Source organism: Nanorana parkeri, unplaced genomic scaffold, assembly GCF_000935625.1.
Source record: "Nanorana parkeri isolate BGI_ZX_2015 unplaced genomic scaffold, ASM93562v1 scaffold14, whole genome shotgun sequence".
In the NCBI taxonomy this organism is placed as follows: domain Eukaryota; kingdom Metazoa; phylum Chordata; class Amphibia; order Anura; family Dicroglossidae; genus Nanorana; species Nanorana parkeri.
Genome location: NW_017306282.1, coordinates 934099 through 953730, shown reverse-complemented (window position 1 = coordinate 953730; position 19632 = coordinate 934099). Strand labels below are relative to the sequence as shown.

Here is a 19632-nt window from a genome sequence, read left to right as displayed (position 1 = left end):
GAGACCAAAGAGGAGATCAGTGGGAGATCGTGTACTGATTTCCCTCCAATCTTCGTTCACAGAGCTGCCGTGCTGGGTCCGCACACATTCAGTCAGCATGCAAGCAATAAGGTGAATTACACCCAGTTTCAGTTTGAAACACCCACCCGCATCAAGGAATCCACTGTCTGGCCGTTCAGTTACGACGGTCGGACAGAAGGTGACTAAAAGATCAATAGGAATGTTCAGAGGTCTGAGGTCAGGTGTGACTTAAAAGAAAAGTGAAGATTTGAATAGAATAGGATTTGAGCTGCCTATATCTATCTATCGGTCATTTTTACTGCTTGTCATTATTGAATCACATGCCTAATTTTATTAGTCCTGGTTTGTGACACCTAAAAAAAAAAATGCAAAATGCAAACTGGTCAGCTTAAACACTTCCTGATAAGGTCAAAAGCTTATTGGCCCCATCATAAATCATGTCCATTTTTACATGCAATGGCATGAGCCATTTTTCTCTTTGTGAGTGGCCCTGGATCTTCCAAAGATTAAGCACTAAATCTGCAAATGGCTCCAAAATCGGGACTCCTTCATGGCAATGTGCTGTGATTTTCTGAACAGAGCTGTGTGCAATATACCTTTTTATTCTGGGGTCACTTCCAACATCGAACAGGAGTAATTGCTATTTGAAGTGTACGTAATCTCAAGAAGGAAATGTAATATGATGAAAGGACGCTCTTCCTCCACTGACCATCAATGTAAGAGGATGCTCTAGCTCCACCGACCATCAATGCGAGATGACGCTCTTCTTCCACCAACCATCAATGTAAGAGGACGCTCTTCCTCCACTGACCATCAATGTAAGAGGATGGCTCTAGCTCCACCGACCATCAATGCGAGAGGACGCTCTTCTTCCACCAACCATCAATGTAAGAGGACGCTCTTCTTCCACCAACCATCAATGTAAGAGGATGCTCTAGCTCCACCGACCATCAATGCGAGAGGACGCTCTTCTTCCACCAACCATCAATGTAAGAGGACGCTCTTCCTCCACTGACCATCAATGTAAGAGGATGCTTTAGCTCCACCAACCATCAATGTAAGAGGATGCTCTAGCTCCACCGACCATCAATGTGAGAGGACGCTCTTCCTCCACCAACCATCAATGTAAGAGGACACTCTTCCTACACCGACCATCAATGTAAGAGGACGCTCTTCCCCCACTGACCATCAATGTAAGAGGATGCTCTTTCCCCACTGACCATCAATGTAAGTCACACCTGACCCCAACACCCTTCAGACCTTTAAGCATTCCTATTGATCTTGTAACCACCTTCCGTTCGGCCATTGTAACTAAACAGCCAGACGGTGGCTTACTAGATGCGGGTTGGCATTTTAAACTGAAACTAAAAAATGTCCTTAGATGAGGTGGATGTATTAGTTTCTTTTTCCCCCTTTACTTTCACTTCACGAACCTGAGATTAACACCCATTCCTTGTCCTAGGATGACAATATTAATTTATTGTACTGCATCTATGGAGGAACAGCATTATCACCCTAGAACTGAAGAGTTTTAGGTCTACAGAACAGCTCCCCCTTTCCTCATCTCCGTAGCATAGTGGGAAGTGTTCTAAAGTCTACGGAAGTGAACTAGGCAGCAATGATGACACGGTTTGGGCTTTCAGTGCAGCAGAGGCAATGAGTGTACAAAGTTATAAGCTCACTGGATTTCTGGCTGGATCAACAGTTTTTTGTTTTTTGGGGGGGTTGTTTTGCATGCATCAAATAAATATAACAAAAAGCTTGTAATTTTATATTTTAACAGCCCAAAAGGGAGCAAAAAGGAGTTAATGGTTAAAGTATACATAGACTTTAAAGGTACAGCTGCGCTTGTGCTGAGGGTGTTATATTATGGTTAATAGCACTGTTAGAGTGTCAGGACTCATTCACATGGGCTTTTGTTGCCACATGCAGCAAAAATCTGCAGATTTTTGTGGCTGGGATCACAGTTGGTTTGCGGACAGCTGCAGCTCGGAAGCTCGGAAGCCTGTACAAAGCAATGACAGGAGCTGCAGCTGTCCTCCACTCTTACCTGTGGCTAGGGACAGATGACTGGCTGTGATTGCAATCTGTCTACATCCTGGGCCAGTCATCTGTCCCTAGCCACAGGTAACTCTGGATCTGTGGATACATGTGAACAGCCACAGACATCTGGAGCGCTTGTCAACCTGTCATTGCTTTGCACAAACTTCCCGGCTGCAGCTTCTCGCAACCACCTGAAATTCCATCCACAAGAATCCGCTGACTGGCCCTAAACGCCAATGTAAATGAGGCCTTAGGTTAATGTGCTACTGCTCCAACATTGCACATACTGCCACAGTTACTCTAACGGAGAGGTAAAAAAAAGGGAAACCATTACTTAAAGGAAGTGGAAAGTCAAATAAAAAAATAAAATAAAAAATGATCAGCTTCACCTACCAAGACTAAAACTCTAGAGTTTAATAACAAATACTCTCCTTACCCATAGCTTGTTTCCCCATAGCACACTGGTAAGTGTTTCTTGGGGACTGGTTATGATGAGGATACGGAATAAGCCCAGCACAAACTCCAAGTAATGTAAATGGCTCAATCTCCAAATGTGTTGTATGTCTTGAAAAGAAAGAAGGAAAAAAAAGAAAAGACTATGATACATTTAACATATAAAAATTAAATACCAAATGCAAAAGGGCTATTGATGTCCTTTTAAAATTCTTTCAATATCCTACTGGATGGATGGATGGATGGATGAAATGTGTTTAAAGCATATCTAAACCAAAAAACACATTTCATATATTGCAGCTTCTCGGGCGGCCGCATGCGCAGTTCACATTTTCGGCCGGGAGACGAGGAGAGACACAAGGTAAGCATATGGACGCGTGCACCCGCATGCAGACACCGTGGGACAGGAAGTGCAAGCAAGGACAGAGGAGTCAGCGCTGGATCGGAGACTCGCAGCAGCGCTGGAGGGACAGATGAAAAGGGCAGGAAAGAAGATCGGATTAAGAAACATTATTTAAAGGAGAACTATGGGGTTAAGGCTTTTCCCCATAGTTCTCCTTAGGGTAACGGGAGGACACAAACTAGTGTCCTCCCGTCACGCTAAGCTCAGTATACCGCAAGCTACAGCTCGCGGTATACTGAGATGCCACAGTATACTGCGAGCTACTGAGCAAACGCCGGTATGTGTTCGCTCACCTCCCGATCTACTGAGCCGACCTGTGACAGTCTCATTGTCACAGGTCAGCTAGAACTATGAGGCGAGTGAAAAGCACTCACCTCATAGTTCTCCTTTAAGGTAAGTGCTGACATTAACATTGGGGGAGGGAAAAAAAATCTCTAATTTTAATGTCACTTTAAATTGACACTACATTCAAGTACCTGAACTATTAACAAAAATGTATCTTATTTGTCTATCAGTCGGCTGTAGATCCTCAAATCATATCTGAATTGGTGCTGACACTGTTGTTCTTTTTGGAGGGTGGCTACTTTTGTCCCCCACTTTACAACACACACAGGGACCATGGGGAACAAAAGTAGCCACCCTCCAGAATGAAAGGCAATGTCAGCACCAATTCAGAGATGATTTGAGGATCTACAGCCGAGTGATACACAAATAAGATACATTTTTGTTAATAGTTCAGGTTTTTGAATGCATTTTAGGATTTAACTCCTGAGCTTAGTGTCACAGCTAAATGTGTATATTCAGCATGTCAGCATTAGAGCTGAAGAAGCTACTTAGATGAGTAGCAACTGGTCTTCAAATTAAAGAAAAAGTCCAGTAGAGTTGCGACTAGCTACTACTAGGTATACAGTGCAAGGTTGATGTAAGCCAGGGTACTCCCAAGCCTTTGTCAGCTATCCACAACAGTCATGGCCCTTTTCATAATCTTAGTTTAAACAACTAAGACCCAGCCAGAGTCTGCCTGACTAAAAGCAATAGACTTCTCTGCAGTCTCTAGTGCAGTGAAACACCCTCCCTTTTAGATTGTAAGCCCTCAGGGGCAGGGCCCTTCTTACCATCTTGTCTTGAATTGTGATTGTAATGTCTTCCTTATATTGTAAACCTCTGCGCAAACTGTTGGCGCTATATAAATCCTATATAAAATAAAGCTCCTGGCCGCTAGAGATGATGTGAAGGAGATCCTGCCTGCAGATGTAATGAGTGACTATGATGTAATAAACAGTGACAGTCTGGAGGCTTTATAACATTATTACTTACTTAGCAATAGTGTGCTCGTAGAGTGCTACGTAACAGTCATTCTCTTCATTTACATCCAAATACTCCACCAGACCCTCATGCAGAAAATCCTCAAAGCTCCTGAAAATGAACAAAATTACTGCCGTATAATGGCTCCATACACATAGCTGCATATGGAGCCGTATTTTTGCGCTGCGTAAAAGATGCACAAAAAATGGAACCAAGATGCGTCCGGACTCGAAAAGTGTGCATATTTTACGCGCGTATGCGCACGCACAATACATTAAAGTTTATATTAAAAATTAAGCATTCTTGGATTGCATACAGTTCACGCATAAACGCATTTACAAATATTCATACAATTTTGCTCTTGCTTTGTGTGTGAATGAGGCCACACAGGATACCATTCTGATGGTCTTTCGTCAAAACTTCGAGTCAATGACCTAGATCAAACATGCAGATATCAAAATTTTTGTGACGTTCTTGATTTGTACCTGTAGGCACCTGAAAGATGACAGAATGACATCACAGCGCAACACAACACAGTCTGGTTAAGCCACTCTGCTGGCACCTCAACTTTCAAGCTGGTTCTTGGTGTGCCGCGGATAATGGAAATGTCAGGTAATTCCCAAGTTGCATTTTAATACGTATTTACTTGAACAAACATACCTGAGCTAAAGGGCTTTTTATGTCCGTTATTTCTCTTTAATGAAGTCAATATAAACCTGAAAAAGTAGACTTCTGAAAAAGTTTTGGTTGATAAAGAACATACCTGTAACCTTGAGTAAGTTCCTGGATGTGTTTGTTGGTCACCATAGTCCTCTGATTCTTGACAATAATATAAGGTCTAGGAAGAAACTGAGTGTTATTAGTACTTGTACTTGCTTAAACTGTGTGTGTGAGTAGTCTTGGCAGGTAAGACTTTACTTTTCACATATATGCGCATGTGTCCTTGTTTGTGAAGTTTAGCTTTAAAACCTGCTCTGCACACATAAAATCTAAAAAGGTACGGTATGCATGCATTGTAGGGATGCACCGATACCACATTTTTAAGACCGAGTACGAGTACCGATACTTTTGATCAAGTACTCACAGATACCAATTACCGATACTTTTTCTTAAAGGGACAGGTCACATTTTTTCTAAATCAATACAAACTAATGCTTTAAGGTCACTTTCTTAATATTATGATTCATGAGATGACGAGGGAGCATGACGCCGGCTTCCCGGCCAATCAGAATGCTGGGCGCTGCTTCATTACACGGCGCCTGGCTTCCGGATTTGCTAGCTTCCTGACCAATCGGGAAGCCGGGCAGCACGTCATTGCACGCTACCCGGCTTCCTGATTCGCCAGGAAGTCGGCTCCATGCTCTCTCATCACAAGTGACGAGAGAGCATGGGGCCTTTTCCTGGCCAATCAGGAAACTGGGCAGCGTGTAATGATTCGCTGCCCGGCTTCCTGATACAGGAAGTACTCGTGCTAGGTATCGGAGCATTTGGGCGAGTACGACTACTCACCCAAATACTCGGTATCTGCACCGATACTGGTATCGGTGCATCCCTAATGCATTGTACACATTGAAGTGGGGGTATTAAATCTGTATCGTGAAACAACACCTTGTTCTCTAAGTGCTGCTGATCTCCTTCAGCCATTTTCAGCCACTTGCTTTCTACATGAACTGGGCCCACCATCAGCTTCATATCAGTGCTCTGGACTCCTTGAAAGTGACAGCAATGGACCATGTGTGCACAATGAGTAGGCACGTCCACTTCCAGTCTCCACCAGGGGTGCATGTGACAAAGCAGGAGCCCAGTTGGAAGATAGGGACAAGAGCATTGTCATGCTGTTAACGTGAAGCACAGTACCTGAACAAGAATTTTCAGGGCAGAATCACCAGGCATTATTTTAATGAAAGCTGCAGATTTAAAAATATTAAAAGTGGCTTTTGAAATTAAACATGTTCACACTTATATGGGATTTTGATCCACTTTAAGAACAGCGCAAACTACTGGGGTTGGTGTACATGAAAGATGCATATCTAGATGCATATCTTTTATGAGATTTTAGTGATTGGGTTCAGATCTACTGGACATAGTCTTGTGTATGAAAACAGGAGGTAAGAAAAGTAACTGTTCCGCAGAATAATGAAAGAAATCCCAAATGTCAATGATCTGACCGGCTGTTATTGGCAACAAGACACTTTCCTTCCGTTATTTTAACTTTGACACGGACGTCAACCAAATGAAGCTATCAGCAGCTGTCGAGAAGTCCTATTCTCTCACATTATTGGTTATGTGGTTGAGGATTCTTTGTGTGGGAGAGCAGGCCTGTTCATAGCAAACTCGAGGGACCAGACTCTGTACTACAGGTAGCTAGCGGCCATTATTGAACCTCAGGCTTTCAGCCATATTGGCAGCGGAATGACAGGCCTATCATTCAGCACAAGAAGATAACGTGGATCATTTGTGTTTTGGCGATTAGCCTATGCCTGCTTTTTTTTGATAAATTCAATTTAGCTTAATGAACCTGTCACCAGCGTCAGTGATTGACACTCTGAGGCCCTTTTTTTCTTCTTCAAACAATTACAAGCCAAATAACTGCTTTCATTCCATGTTAAATATTTGTAATTTATACATATTGGGAAATTAAAGTAAACCTATCACTTTGGGTGAAGTAACAGGTCCTCTTTATAACCCACATCAACTACTAGCTTTACTTACTGCTGGAAGCCGTGATATACTGTAAGAGTGGCAAGTATGGCAGAAGTGGCAGAAGAGATGGACTATAAAAAACAACCTCTTACAGTGTCTTGCACAGTCAATGTAACAGGTTCACTTTTAAGAAACTATCACTTTAGCTATTCAGCAAGGTGACAGTGTCGGCCTGAATGCCCAAAGCAAGGTATAATCCTCAATCTGCACCACTTGCTTGTCTGCCCATGCAGGAGTCCACCCTGGAAAAGGTCGAGTATCAAAGTTTAAGCGGGTAAATTAGGTCACTGCCCCTGCCTACATGATAGTGTTTTGGCCTAACAATTGGCCGCTTAGGTCCCAGCATTGTTATGTGGAGGAGATCCCATTGTTTTTTTAAATTAATTCGTGTTTTTTCAATTATGCGAATATAAAAATGTTACCTGACGATATTACATATTTATAACTTCCAGCAAGCAAACAGTAACCTATAAGCAGAACAGGAGCCATCTGCAGCTGCTCTAATATTAAATGGATAACCAATAGAAGGGAAACCTCCCACCCTCCTAAAAGGCATTGAAATGTCTTAGTCAATTACACACAGACTGCTAGCAAGCATACAGCATGCAAATGGAGTGCCATAAATTGGACCTGTAATAAATGTTTGAGACTCATGCGAATAACTGTTTGTGTACAGGGGAGATCTTCCGCAGGTAATCGTAGCATGTCTGATTACATGCAAATAGCTTTGTATAACACTTCCAGCTGTTCGCATGAGTCTCATTGGGTGAGTCATACGAATTGCTCTATCGGCCAATCACAGGCTAGGAGAAGGAAATAGACCATCTTGCATTACTTAATTACAGCAGAGAAAAAAAATAATCAGATATCCTGCTCTGCTAAACAGGCCTGTGTTCCGTGGCAAAGATGTGAAACTTGGATTGGATGGAAAGAAATACAAATCCTTTGGCATGCAAAGGAGCTCCCTCATATATATTTAATTTGTGTTTTTAGCTGTAGATCAGCTTTAAAAAAAACCCATAACATTTCAGTTTATAAACCTGCAGCTTTCATTAAAATAAATTAAAGGCATTACAGTTTCCCTTTAATAATTACAGATCTAGATGGAAACCTTTGGACTAAAGGGATCAGAAAAGCACATATAACATGATTCTGCAGGCAGAGCATTTGTGAAGGTCTATTTAACACTCAGATAACAGAGGCGTGTGGCCTGTAGGAGACTCACCTCCAAGAGGAGACACACAGACAATAGATGGCATTTGAGATTTAAAAGTCGAGTGCTCAGCAAAAGAAGCAGAATCAGAAAGGAGCAGTGGCTTCTAGGTGCTTCCTCGCCTCTGAAGAATGCAGCGTACCGCAGCCTGTGCTCAACACTCTTATTATCCAGAGCCTATTATTTAGACTAATTATTTCTTCCCCCCTCTTATAGAAGGAAATAATGACCTGCACAGCCGGCCTCCATCCGAGGAGATGTACACGCAGCGGTCTGTCAAGTTGGTGGAAATGGAAACAAACTCGTTGATGTAGCCCGCTCGTCTCATCAGCCGAAATGTGTTCACCAGCTTCTGGTGGTCCCGAATAACTCCAAGAATGTTTCCTGAATGACAGCAAGAAAATCCCAACAACTCAGACACACATAGCAGAGAGACCGAAATAGGCAGCTCCAGAGTTCAATGTAGGAAAACCAAAAAGACATACATGTTCATTGAAAAAGACCAACTACCCTCTTTATAATTATATCTTATAACGTTTGAGGAAAGAAGCGAGAGAAAGCGAAAGAAAGATATCGCGAGGGACAGAGAAAGCGAAAGAGAGATCGCGAGGGACAGAGAAAGCGAAAAGAGATTGCGAGGGACAGAAAAAGCGAAAGAGAAATCGCGAGGGACAGAAAAAGCGAAAGAGAGATCGCGAGGGACAGAGAAAGCGAAAGAGAGATTGCGAGGGACAGAAAAAGCGAAAGAGAGATCGCGAGGGACAGAGAAAGCGAAAGAGAGATTGCGAGGGACAGAAAAAGCGGAAAAGGGAGATCGCGAGGAACAGAGATAAAAAAAAAAAAAAAAGAGAAAGAAAGAGTGAAGACAGAAAGAACAAGAAAGAGACAGAAAGATAAAAAGAAGAAATGAGCTAGAAAGTGTGAAAGTTAACGATTTTTTTTTCCTTTTTACAACCATAACCCTGAGCCTCACCTACACTAATGCTGCTCATATAATAAACTGCATGTGTGTTTTTTTTCCAAATCTAGGGCCAACTTTTACCTTTCCTACAGTATCTTTACATGAGGTCCTCTGATGACTGGGGACATGCATACCATTATAAATAATACAAAATATTCATTGAGACCTCAAGCTGGGCTGTTTTATTTTAGGCTCCAACACCAGCACATAATGAAGGATTTAAATTCATAAAGAAAATAATTACTTGCATGTTCCCTGCTCTAATTTCCTTACATAAATCGTTGTTAATCAGAGTCCTCTCCTACTCTTCACCTGCAGTGATCTCTTTACACTAATGAGGGGAGTGCTGGGGCTGTGCGCAGTGTGAGTCACTATCTACAGGGGGTAACATGCACACTTTGTGGATACAATGGAATGTATTAGTTTGTCCATCTATTGAAGACAATATTGAACCTGACTCAGTCTGTATAAAAAGTAGACATAACAATTGCATTATTTTTTTTTAACTTTAAACCTTTCACCTAATAAATAAAAAAAAAAAATGTTTCACTACCTCATGGCAAAACACATTTTCTCTATCCTGACCTGAGATTTACACATCTCTTCCTGGCAGGGGAGGGGACCAGATCTTTGCTGCAGTTTCTCTTACACTTACAGATCCTCTCCCCGTCCCTGCCAATAACTGGACAGTGAAAAGTGAAGCAGCACACTGATAAGATCATCTCTCCATCAGTCTGCTTTCTCCTTCTATCAGTATGCTCCTTGGGCAGCATCACACCTAACTAGCTCCTTGTGCTGCTTCTCCCTCCCTGTGTGAGCTCCGCTGTACAGTAGACAGCAAGAGGCTGCTTCCAGGTGAAACTGACATTGTATTTAAAAATTACATTTCATGAAGTTTTAAGGGCTGCATAGTCAGTGCCCATTCTACCTGCCCATATGAGGCAGCAGCAGTTGCTCTTGCTACTACCTCCCTGCTGCAGGAGTTCACCCCTAGCAATCAACGTTATCAGCATGTACCTTGGTGGTCACTACTACCACCCAAGCCCCCTAAAAATGAAACCGATTGGGCCTGGTGATTGGCCAGTCAAGCCAGAGCAATGCTACATGGTGGAAGTCACCTACTCCCCTAAACCCAGAAAGCCTTCTTCATTTGCGTTGTACACTGGATAATGAAATAATTGGACATTAACAAGTAGTTTGGCAGGCAAATCAGTAATTGCACAAGATACATGCAAATATTTATTAAGCTGGTTGCCTGGAGTTTGGCTTTGAAGCTTAGAACCATCAAAGTAACGAACACCATAACTTTCTTTTTCTTGGATTTGGAACAAAAAGAGTTGGAAACCCTTTTAGGTTTTTATTGCTGTCAGTGTGCATTAGGGAGAGTCACCCTTTCTGTATCCTAGTGTCCACTGTTACTGCGACTGAAAGTGAAGGAAAATCCAAAATTTTAAAGGGTAAGTTCACTTTCACACAAAATGTGAGAAAATAACCTTACCGATGCCCCTCCGCCTCCTCTCCCGGCCCCCACTGTGCACAACATTGCGCTGCCCCCCCCCCAGCCCAGCAGTGAGCATTCAGTATAGTGCTCGCAAATAGTAAGTGCTCATTGGTCATCACATTCACATATCCACACAGCCAAATGAGAAGAGCTTCATTCTTGCTACACCTTGTACCCAGCGGTGTATTTATCTTTGCTGCTGCCCTAGGCTGCACATCCCCCCCCCGGGGGGGGGATGTGCAGCTTTGCCCTAGGCAAGGCAGCATCGCCGCCCTCAGCGAATCCGCCGCCCTCGCGGCAGATACGCCCCTGCTTGTACCGAAGGGTTGAAAGCTGAACGAATACTACCAATTACCATTAAGAAAGACAACAAAAACGTTTGGGTAGGCCAATTCTTCACCGCACAATAGATTGACATCTTCCACGCCAAGATTTCCAGCCAACTTTATAATAGGCCCATCCTCCATATCAGTGGTAATATGCGTCATTAGCGCAAGATTTTTTACTAGACCACAAGCCTAAGAAAAAAAGATAAAAAGGGAGTAATTTTTATTAGTTTATATGAGATAGGTGATGTTAAACCTTACCAACGCATGCATACCTTTTGCCTCCATTATGTATAGACTCTGCCATGGCTTTACCAGGAAGTAAGGCTGTGGAAGAGCTAGGTGTAATCTGCCCTAATGTACTAAAAGCTGAAGTGAAGATACATATGGCTCCATTGCTGTAAAATCCCAACACAGCATAGACGTTCATAGCAAACTGTTCTGATCTATGGTGGATTTAAAATGTAAACATCTGCGCGACATGTACAAGCATACAGCGTAATGCAGCCTATTGGTTGCCATCAACAATGTGTAGCCAGCGGCGCATGTGTTGATGAGTACACACTATCAATGTTTTCCTTTTTTTTCCTATGATAATTTTTATTAAGTTTTTCTGCGACATTCGCGGCGATATGTAACATGTGTAGCGCAATTGCCGTTTTCGCGCGCTGGTGCACCGGACGCATTTTAACTTTTATATGTGCGTAAACGTGGGGGAGTTAAACATTTTGCGGGGTTTTTTTTTTATATGTGACTTTTTTTTTTTGCACTTATTGTTATTGCTATTATATAGGGGGATAACAATGCCCCTATATAATAGCAAAGGCACACTGACAGGTCCTCTTTATGGAGACATTAGGGGTCTCTAGGACCCCTAATGTCACCTGTGGACCCCAAAAGAAGCTGATGAAGCAGATGGGGGGAAGGGGGCAAAAAACGAGCACATATAGACGATCGGCAGGCTATAGAGCAGCCGATCGTCTATATGTGAAACACCCGGTAACGGGTGTTTGCATTCCACGGGTCTTTTCTGCCCGTGCGCGCCCGCGGTGAGAACAAAAATGGCGTCTGGAGACGGCAACCCGCAAATGCAGCAGTGCCGCCCGTCCGTTTTTTTACAACGGGCGGACGTCAACTGGTTAAACATACAACATAAAAGAAAAATATATGCCAACAAATATAAACACAAATAAATAAGAAACAACCAAAACCAATAACAACACTAATCGATGTTTAAATGTCAGCCCTGAAGAAGTGATTCTTGCAGCAACCGTGCATGCACAGACTGACCTCGGCCATTCATTTATGATTCACTGAAGGACAGGGATTCTGTGCAAACACTGCCACCAATGAAGGGCTCATTTTGGACTCGCATGCAAACATCAATAGTGTGTAATCAGCAGCGCATGTGCCGCTGGCTACACATTGTTGAAACTGACATGTCGGCTGGCAGCGGCCAAGAGGCTGCATTAATGCTGTACACTTCCACTGTTGTAAACGTTACACAAACGTTACAGGCATACAGCATATAGACAGTAAAATGTTGAGTGTTTTCATATGCCCTAAAAATCGCTAAGCTAAACCAAGCAGGTTGTTTAAGTATGGGGTTATGGCAATTAGGGAGTATAGTTTTTGTGCCTGGGGTCCAATCCTCCAGTAGGCAGCAGTATAACCTAATGTTTATGAATTTGAAATTATGTCTTCCTCAATGAACGATTAAAAAAAAAAAAAAATCAGTTTGATTTGGCTTTACAGATATACAGATTTACTTCTATCATATTTACTTAAAACCAGTAGTAAAGCTCACCTCTCCTTCAGGAGTATCGGAAGGACACAGCATGCCCCACTGAGATGGCTGCAGAGATCGCGGGCCACTGACTTTTCTAGTTTTCTCAAACTGAGAAGAGATCCTGGTCATCATCCCCAGAACAGAAATGTATGACAGTCGAGACAACACTTGGGTCACACCTTGACGGTCCATTTTAAATCTCTTCAGTGACCAATTCCCCTGCAAACAAAGATTTGTAACCTCATTAAATTTTATAACAAAAGATCACAAGTTTTATATTGTTCACCAATTATGCATTAAAATAGTCATTTAAAAAAAAAAGTTTATTATAGGGTGTAGCCATGACATCACTGATTTATCCCCAATTACATAGAGAGAGAAACTAAGTTATCCAACCTAAACTTCAAGAACCAGATTCTCACACCTCACAGGTGAGTAGCAGCTAACTTTTTCTTTACTTAAGTACAATTTTAAAATTAGAAAAAAAATAAACATTTAGTACGGAGTTCTTTCATTACTCTGTTTACAGATCATGCTGGGCTTTCAAATAAGAAAGCCCAGCACACTACCTAAATTGCTTGTTGGTAGCCTGTGTAAATTGTTTATTCCAATCAAGGGAACCTGTCCATTTGCCTATTCTGGCCTCCTTGATCCTTAGCCTGATTAAAAATTAAAAAAAACACAAACCATTTATTCAATTTAAAATACACTGATCCAGGATATCATCTCCACTGGACTACCTCAAAGGATTTTTTTTTTCAAAGTACGGGTAAACACAGCCCTTACCGTAGATATGGCATTCACCATGCCATTGGTGATCTGGTCTTGCCGCATGTGTTTAACGACATCAAACTGGGCTGCTCTTTGTTTCGGAATTACTTGATCTGCAATCTTTTTCATCTCAGAGTTAAATTTTTTGAACAAGTCTTCAAACAAGAGGGAGAGCAGCTGAAATGAAATAATTCTGCTTAGTAGGGCTCATATTAAACTGACAAAGATACAGAAGTCCAGACAAGTACCCTGTTTCCCTGAAAATAAGACCTACCCCGAAAATAAGACCTAGTTCTATTTTTGGGAATTGCTAAAATATAAGACCTACCCCGAAAATAAGACCTAGTCGTGACCATTCCCAGGGCCGGTGGTGGCATAAGGGGGAACTTGAAGAGCCGCGGGAGAGGCAGGAGAGAATCAGCGGTGCCAACAAAGCCAGCACTAGAGGAAGCGAGGCGGCACTGGAGGGAGCAAAGCCGAGTAAACCGATGCCTCCTCTATAGCGCCGGCTCCTGTTACATGCGTAGTGATACCAAATGCACCCCGCCTGTGAGGAATCCATAGTGAAATCGCGCTTCGCTCATTCTGGCCAGCGATTGGTTAGCAAATTGCTCTTGGAAAGGTACGGCACCCCTGATTGCCCCGATCACCACATTTTTGTACATGAATAAGTGTGGATTGTTGTACATTAAAAGAAAAAAAAAAGACCTACCCCGAAAATAAGACCTAGCGTGTTATTTTGAGCCAAAAAAAATATAAGACAGTGTCTTATTTTCGGGTAAAAACGGTATATTCAAATGTATTTTGTACATCCCTTGCAACTCAGTGTAGAGATTCAGATTTTATGAGTTCTTACATGCCAGCTGAAAGGCAAATCGGACTTGCGGTGCGGCCGCCTGCTTTACAAGCTTACTAGCCGCAGAAAGAAGCATTGCGGAGGGCATATAGGAGGCAGAGGGCTCAGTGTGGGCTCCACCAGTGTAGAGATGTTAACTTGGATTTTAAAGACAAGACAGGAGGAGGAGCAGAGTAGCATGCAATTATAAAAAGGGTTTCACCCTTCTTATGCCATGCAGCCATGAAAAACAGCAGGGTCAGATGGACCACAAAGAAAAAAATGAGTGTGTCTATAAATCTGTCCTATGCAATGTATTTGTTTCAAGTTATTTAAAGTGACACTAAACTCAGGAGTTAAATCTTAGAAATACATTCAATAACCTTAACCATTAACAAAAACATATCTTATTTGTGTATCACTCGGCTGTAAATCATCTCTGAATTGGTGCGAACACCGTCCTGGGTGACTACTTTTGTTCCCCATGGTCCCTGTGTGTGTTGAAAAATAGCCACCGTTCCAAGCTCGCTCTTGTGATGGACTACAATCTCAATACAATTGAGTAAACTAAAGTCCATCATGGGAGCGAGCTTGGAGCGGTGGCTACTTTACAATACACACAAGGACAACAGGGAACAAAAGAAGCCACCCTGGCTGATTTTTAGGATCTACACCCGAGGAACGGAGAGTGGAGGGGGGTGTGGGGGGAATTCCCAACGGAAGGTGGTGACTGATAGTCACCGTTCTCCGCAGAGAGAAGATCGGGAACTGATCGATTAACGGTATGTGATCAATTTTTGATCAATACAGCCGACTCGTTGTCACAGGAGGCTGAGCGGGGTGGTGCAGGAGGAGAGCTCAGCTTCCTATGACAGCTTTCTCCTTCCCAGCACTGCTTGGCCTCCTGTGACAGTTTCTCTCCTCCCCGCTGGATGCTGCGCTGTCTGTGCACTGAGGGGACATAGAGCAGCGCCCAGCAGGGAGGAGAGAAACCAGGCATGTTTCGCCAGCCGAAGTTTCAGCGCATCCCTACTCATTATAGTTTATGATTTTCATCCCACCTAATCCTTGGACTAACTTATAACGAAGAACCCCCTTTTAAACAAAATGGCACAGCTTTTTTTTTTATTTCCCTGAATATGTAACTCAATTGGAGATTTGACAGCTTCTAAACCTGGAAGGGCGGACAATGTGCAAACTGGCTTATCTCTAAAATCAAAACCCCCTCTAGCCTTCAGGCCCTGATCATATGGGTTCTGCATGATGTCGCTTGATGTATTCTATATGCCAACAAAATGCTGTTCCGGGGCTGGAGGTGCTAGGTTGAGCAGTAAAGCGCAGCAGTGGGTCGGACTCTGCAGACAATGTTTAAAGTGATCAGACCTCGTGATTTTGCACATAAGGGCAAAAAACTAAAGACATTCAAATTGGTTTACTTTCGCTTTAAGAATTACACTTTTATATAAGTCATCTTGTATTCTGGGTTTTCTGGTCTTTTAAGAAGTGACATCTTTCCAGTGCAGCATGGGTTAACTAACCAGCTTTATAGACTTTACAGTTTTCAAGACAGCAATAACAGAAGAGGGAGGGAGTATAAAAATAAATATGAAAGAGTTTAAATCCCTGCAACAGTTTCACCAATTAGCTTAATGTCAGAGAATTCTAATTAGGTGCCCTGAGATTGCTATTTAGCACTAAAGCTTTTTAGAGTGCCAAATTCTCCTTTTCACACAAACCAATTGCAAAATTAAAAGACATTAGGCCGCCTTAATTACATTATCACAACAGCTGGGATTAGGCAATCTATGAAGTCAAGGCAGGATTCTTTTGTCACAAGGTAGAAATCCCTCGCCGCGCAGGGTGCTGGATTTCGGGGCCTGCGTCGTATCTCCTCTGCACAAAGCGAGCTGTATTAGGCAGAAAAAAATATGACGAAACAAAAAGAGACGTAGGGTAATGCTTTGCGAATAATGAACGGGCGAAGAAGAGGGAGACGGTAGGGTGAAAAGATTAAGTCTCCAGTCGGCGGGTTTTGCTAACACTTCGGCTGCTGGCTTGAGGCCTACACCAATCCTCTGGTGACAAAGAGGCTAAATCGCTGCCGAAGAAAAAAAGAAAAAAAAATAATAATAATATTGCTTGGCTGCATATTCACATCTGCTATCTAAAGCTGGAACCCATTTCATCCTTGTTGCTCCCATGAGGTGTGAAATTAGCAGCAAAACCACATTATTTTGTTTTCGGTCCTTTCTTTTCCTGCACAATAGCGTCTTATGTTCGCATTGTTGCCTGGGCTGTGTTTTCCCCAGATCTGATCCCATTGTGAAAAATGTACGTCTTTTGTTTTGTGCGGACTTTTTTTTTTGGAAAGGAAGAGATGCATTTTACTGCCAGTGACGATTTCAGCAGCACATTGATAACAGAAAAAAAAAATTGTCAACTGAACTTGGGCTATAGTCTAATCTAGTAAACTGTACAGAAGAAAGGGAAAATAAGATAAAGCCAGGTATAGTAAAATCTAAAAAGGCCTTAACTATGCCAAAAGGCATCTATGGGAGGTGATAAATGAATATATAGGAGATATATGTTTCCTTGGCTGGAAAAAACTGAACTTTGGTTAAAAACATTAAAAAAAAACTAAATTAAAAAAAAAAAATCCACACATACCACCCTAAGCTTTCTGACACTTCACTGAAGAGATTTTTGGTGCCAACATCTGGTTGCATAGATTTAGTTAGGTAGAAGAAGCCACATGAATCTTTAAAGATTTCCCCCAACCCCCCCCCCCCCAGCTCTGGCTGCTATACTTGCCTCCTGTCTGGTGATACCACTTACAGATTTACTAATACATTGATGTGCCTCTGCTCTTTCTCCAGGCCTACCTCCTATGAGTCCAGGGCATCAAGGCCCCCCACCTTGGGCCCACAGGAGAATGCTGCCATGATGTTACATGGCGCTACTGTTGGTGTGTGTTGGGGGGAGAGGGCTGAGGCCAAAGTTGGCCTTTAAGGTCTAGCCTGTAAGAAAATTACATAACTTGAATGCAGTGGGACACCTCCTGTACTGTAATGAATGGCCCCAGGCATATAAGTATTTTATATATCCCCTACACTGAAAACTGGCTGCATCTATTGTGATTGTTGTTCAGACTAGGGCTAAAGAACTACAAAATGAGACTGCAATAGTCTTCAAATTATTTAACTACACCAATAATCAGCCTTTTTTTAAAAAACATTTAGAACAAAGTTTACACTTAAGCTCAGCTTGCCAATAAAAGGCTTACCTGTCCTGCAAGCTCCAATCTCTTGTTACCATAATAATCTCGGTCATCCACTTTATGTTCTCCTTGGGCCAAAATCACCCTGCGGACCATCACTGCTGTGTAGATGCATTTTGATCTAAAATTGAATTCTTTTACCTAAGACAAAGAATAGAATAATAAATCCAGGATTACCCACCACAATATATGGTCAGTTACATTGTGCTGCCTGAAAAACAAATGTTTCAACATTCATCATAAAAAAAAACTCAAATGCTATACAGACTTTATAATTGGACGAGTGTCACTTCATATGTGGTTATATCTTCTGAAACGGACTGTATGATCAATAAGTATACAGGTGAAACTCGAATAATTAGAATATCGTGCAAAAGTTCATTTATTTCACTAATGCAACTTAAAAAAGGTGAAACTAATATATGAGATAGACTCATTACATGCAAAGCAAGATAGTTTAAGCCGTGATTTGTCATAATTGTGATGATTATGGCTTACAGCTCATGAAAACCCCAAATCCACAATCTCCGAAAATTAGAATATTAAATGCAATCAATAAAACAAGGATTGTACATAGAACAATATCGGACCTCTGAAAAGTATAAGCATGCATATGTACTCAGTACTTGGTTTGGGCCCCTTTTGCAGAAATTACTACCTCAATGCGGCGTGGCATGGAAGCTATCAGCCTGTGGCACTGCTGAGGTGTTATGGAAGACCAGGAAACAAAAAATTGGAGACGGAAGCGCCACTACCTGGCGCAATAAATGTGGTAGAGCAGGGTGTAAGCGTTGGTGATTAACTCACCTGAGGCTGGGTGAGCATTCGCTTGTACCCATCAGATTGCGGTGACGCGGATGGAGTGGTGGTGGGGGTGATCCCTCTTCTCCAGGGTGGCGTAGCGATTGGACCCAATCAGGCAGATGGAGACACAAGAAAGCGAGGGGGTGAGGTATGCAGTGGTGGGTGAAGAAGAGGTGGGCTTCTGTAACTCACCGTGAGGATATTGAAGGGCGACTCTCAGCGATGACGGTGCGGCCACGGATATGCCTGGGCGGTGGGCCGTGGGAAGGTCCTCAGGACCTCTGGCACAGGTGTCCTCTGATGGCCGGTGCTGTGAAGAGGTGGAGCGACGTGTTGTCCTGGATGGGGGGACTGGCGAGTGATGGAGGCGCCGGAATTGAGAGTTGAGACTCAACTTCGGCTTGAAAAAGAAGGTTTCACCTTCATAACGCGTCGCCGTCAGCCCGGTCTCCACGTTAACTCCGAGTGTCTCCTACACTCCACCCGTCCAGAAACATTGCCCGCGCCGCAACACCTGCACTACAGGACTGCCGTCAGCCCGTCAACCCGGTCTCCACCGATCCCCTGAGGGTCTCCCACACTCCACGACGCGTTTCGAAGGTGAACCCTTCTTTTTCAAGCCGAAGTTGAGACTCAACTTCGGCTTGAAAAAGAAGGTTTCACCTTCGAAACGTGTCGCCGTCAGCCCGGTCTCCACGTTAACTCTGAGTGTCTCCCACACTCCACCCGTCTACAGACACCGCCCGCGCCGGAATACCCGCACTACAGGATTCCCCAGCAAACGCCTGCAGGTCACAGCCCCGTCGGATTGTCAGAAAGCCACGGCGGCTGAACACTCTGCCATTCCGGCGCCTCCATCACTCGCCAGTCCCCCCATCCAGGGCAACACGTCGCTCCACCTCTTCACAGCACCGGCCATCAGAGGACACCTGTGCCAGAGGTCCTGAGGACCTTCCCACGGCCCACCGCCCAGGCATATCCGTGGCCGCACCGTCATCGCTGAGTCACCCTACAATATCCTCACGGTGAGTTACAGAAGCCCACCACTTCTTCACCCACCACTGCATACCTCACCCCCTCGCTTTCTTGTGTCTCCATCTGCCTGATTGGGTAGTGGCGCTTCCGTCTCCAATTTTTTGTTTCCTTATAGCACACTTGTTGGACACCCCGGTCCAGACAAAACGGAAGCCGCACACCCGCGCAACTACCCCTCTTTCCCCCCCCCCC

General features: G+C 43.3%; 1 protein-coding gene across 1 annotated transcript in view; it reads right to left on the bottom strand.

The window, feature by feature from the left end:
* Positions 1 to 19632, bottom strand: part of POLR3B (RNA polymerase III subunit B) — an 83767-nt gene that overhangs the window by 35285 nt on the left and 28850 nt on the right. Inside the window, exons 12-19 of the mRNA XM_018557770.1 lie at positions 17608 to 17742; positions 13505 to 13666; positions 12737 to 12937; positions 10959 to 11121; positions 8372 to 8525; positions 4989 to 5063; positions 4238 to 4336; positions 2501 to 2628 (exon numbers count right to left, since the gene is read on the bottom strand). Of these exons, the coding sequence (XP_018413272.1) occupies positions 2501 to 2628; positions 4238 to 4336; positions 4989 to 5063; positions 8372 to 8525; positions 10959 to 11121; positions 12737 to 12937; positions 13505 to 13666; positions 17608 to 17742 (1117 nt within the window). The remainder of the gene's footprint in view (positions 1 to 2500; positions 2629 to 4237; positions 4337 to 4988; positions 5064 to 8371; positions 8526 to 10958; positions 11122 to 12736; positions 12938 to 13504; positions 13667 to 17607; positions 17743 to 19632) is intronic.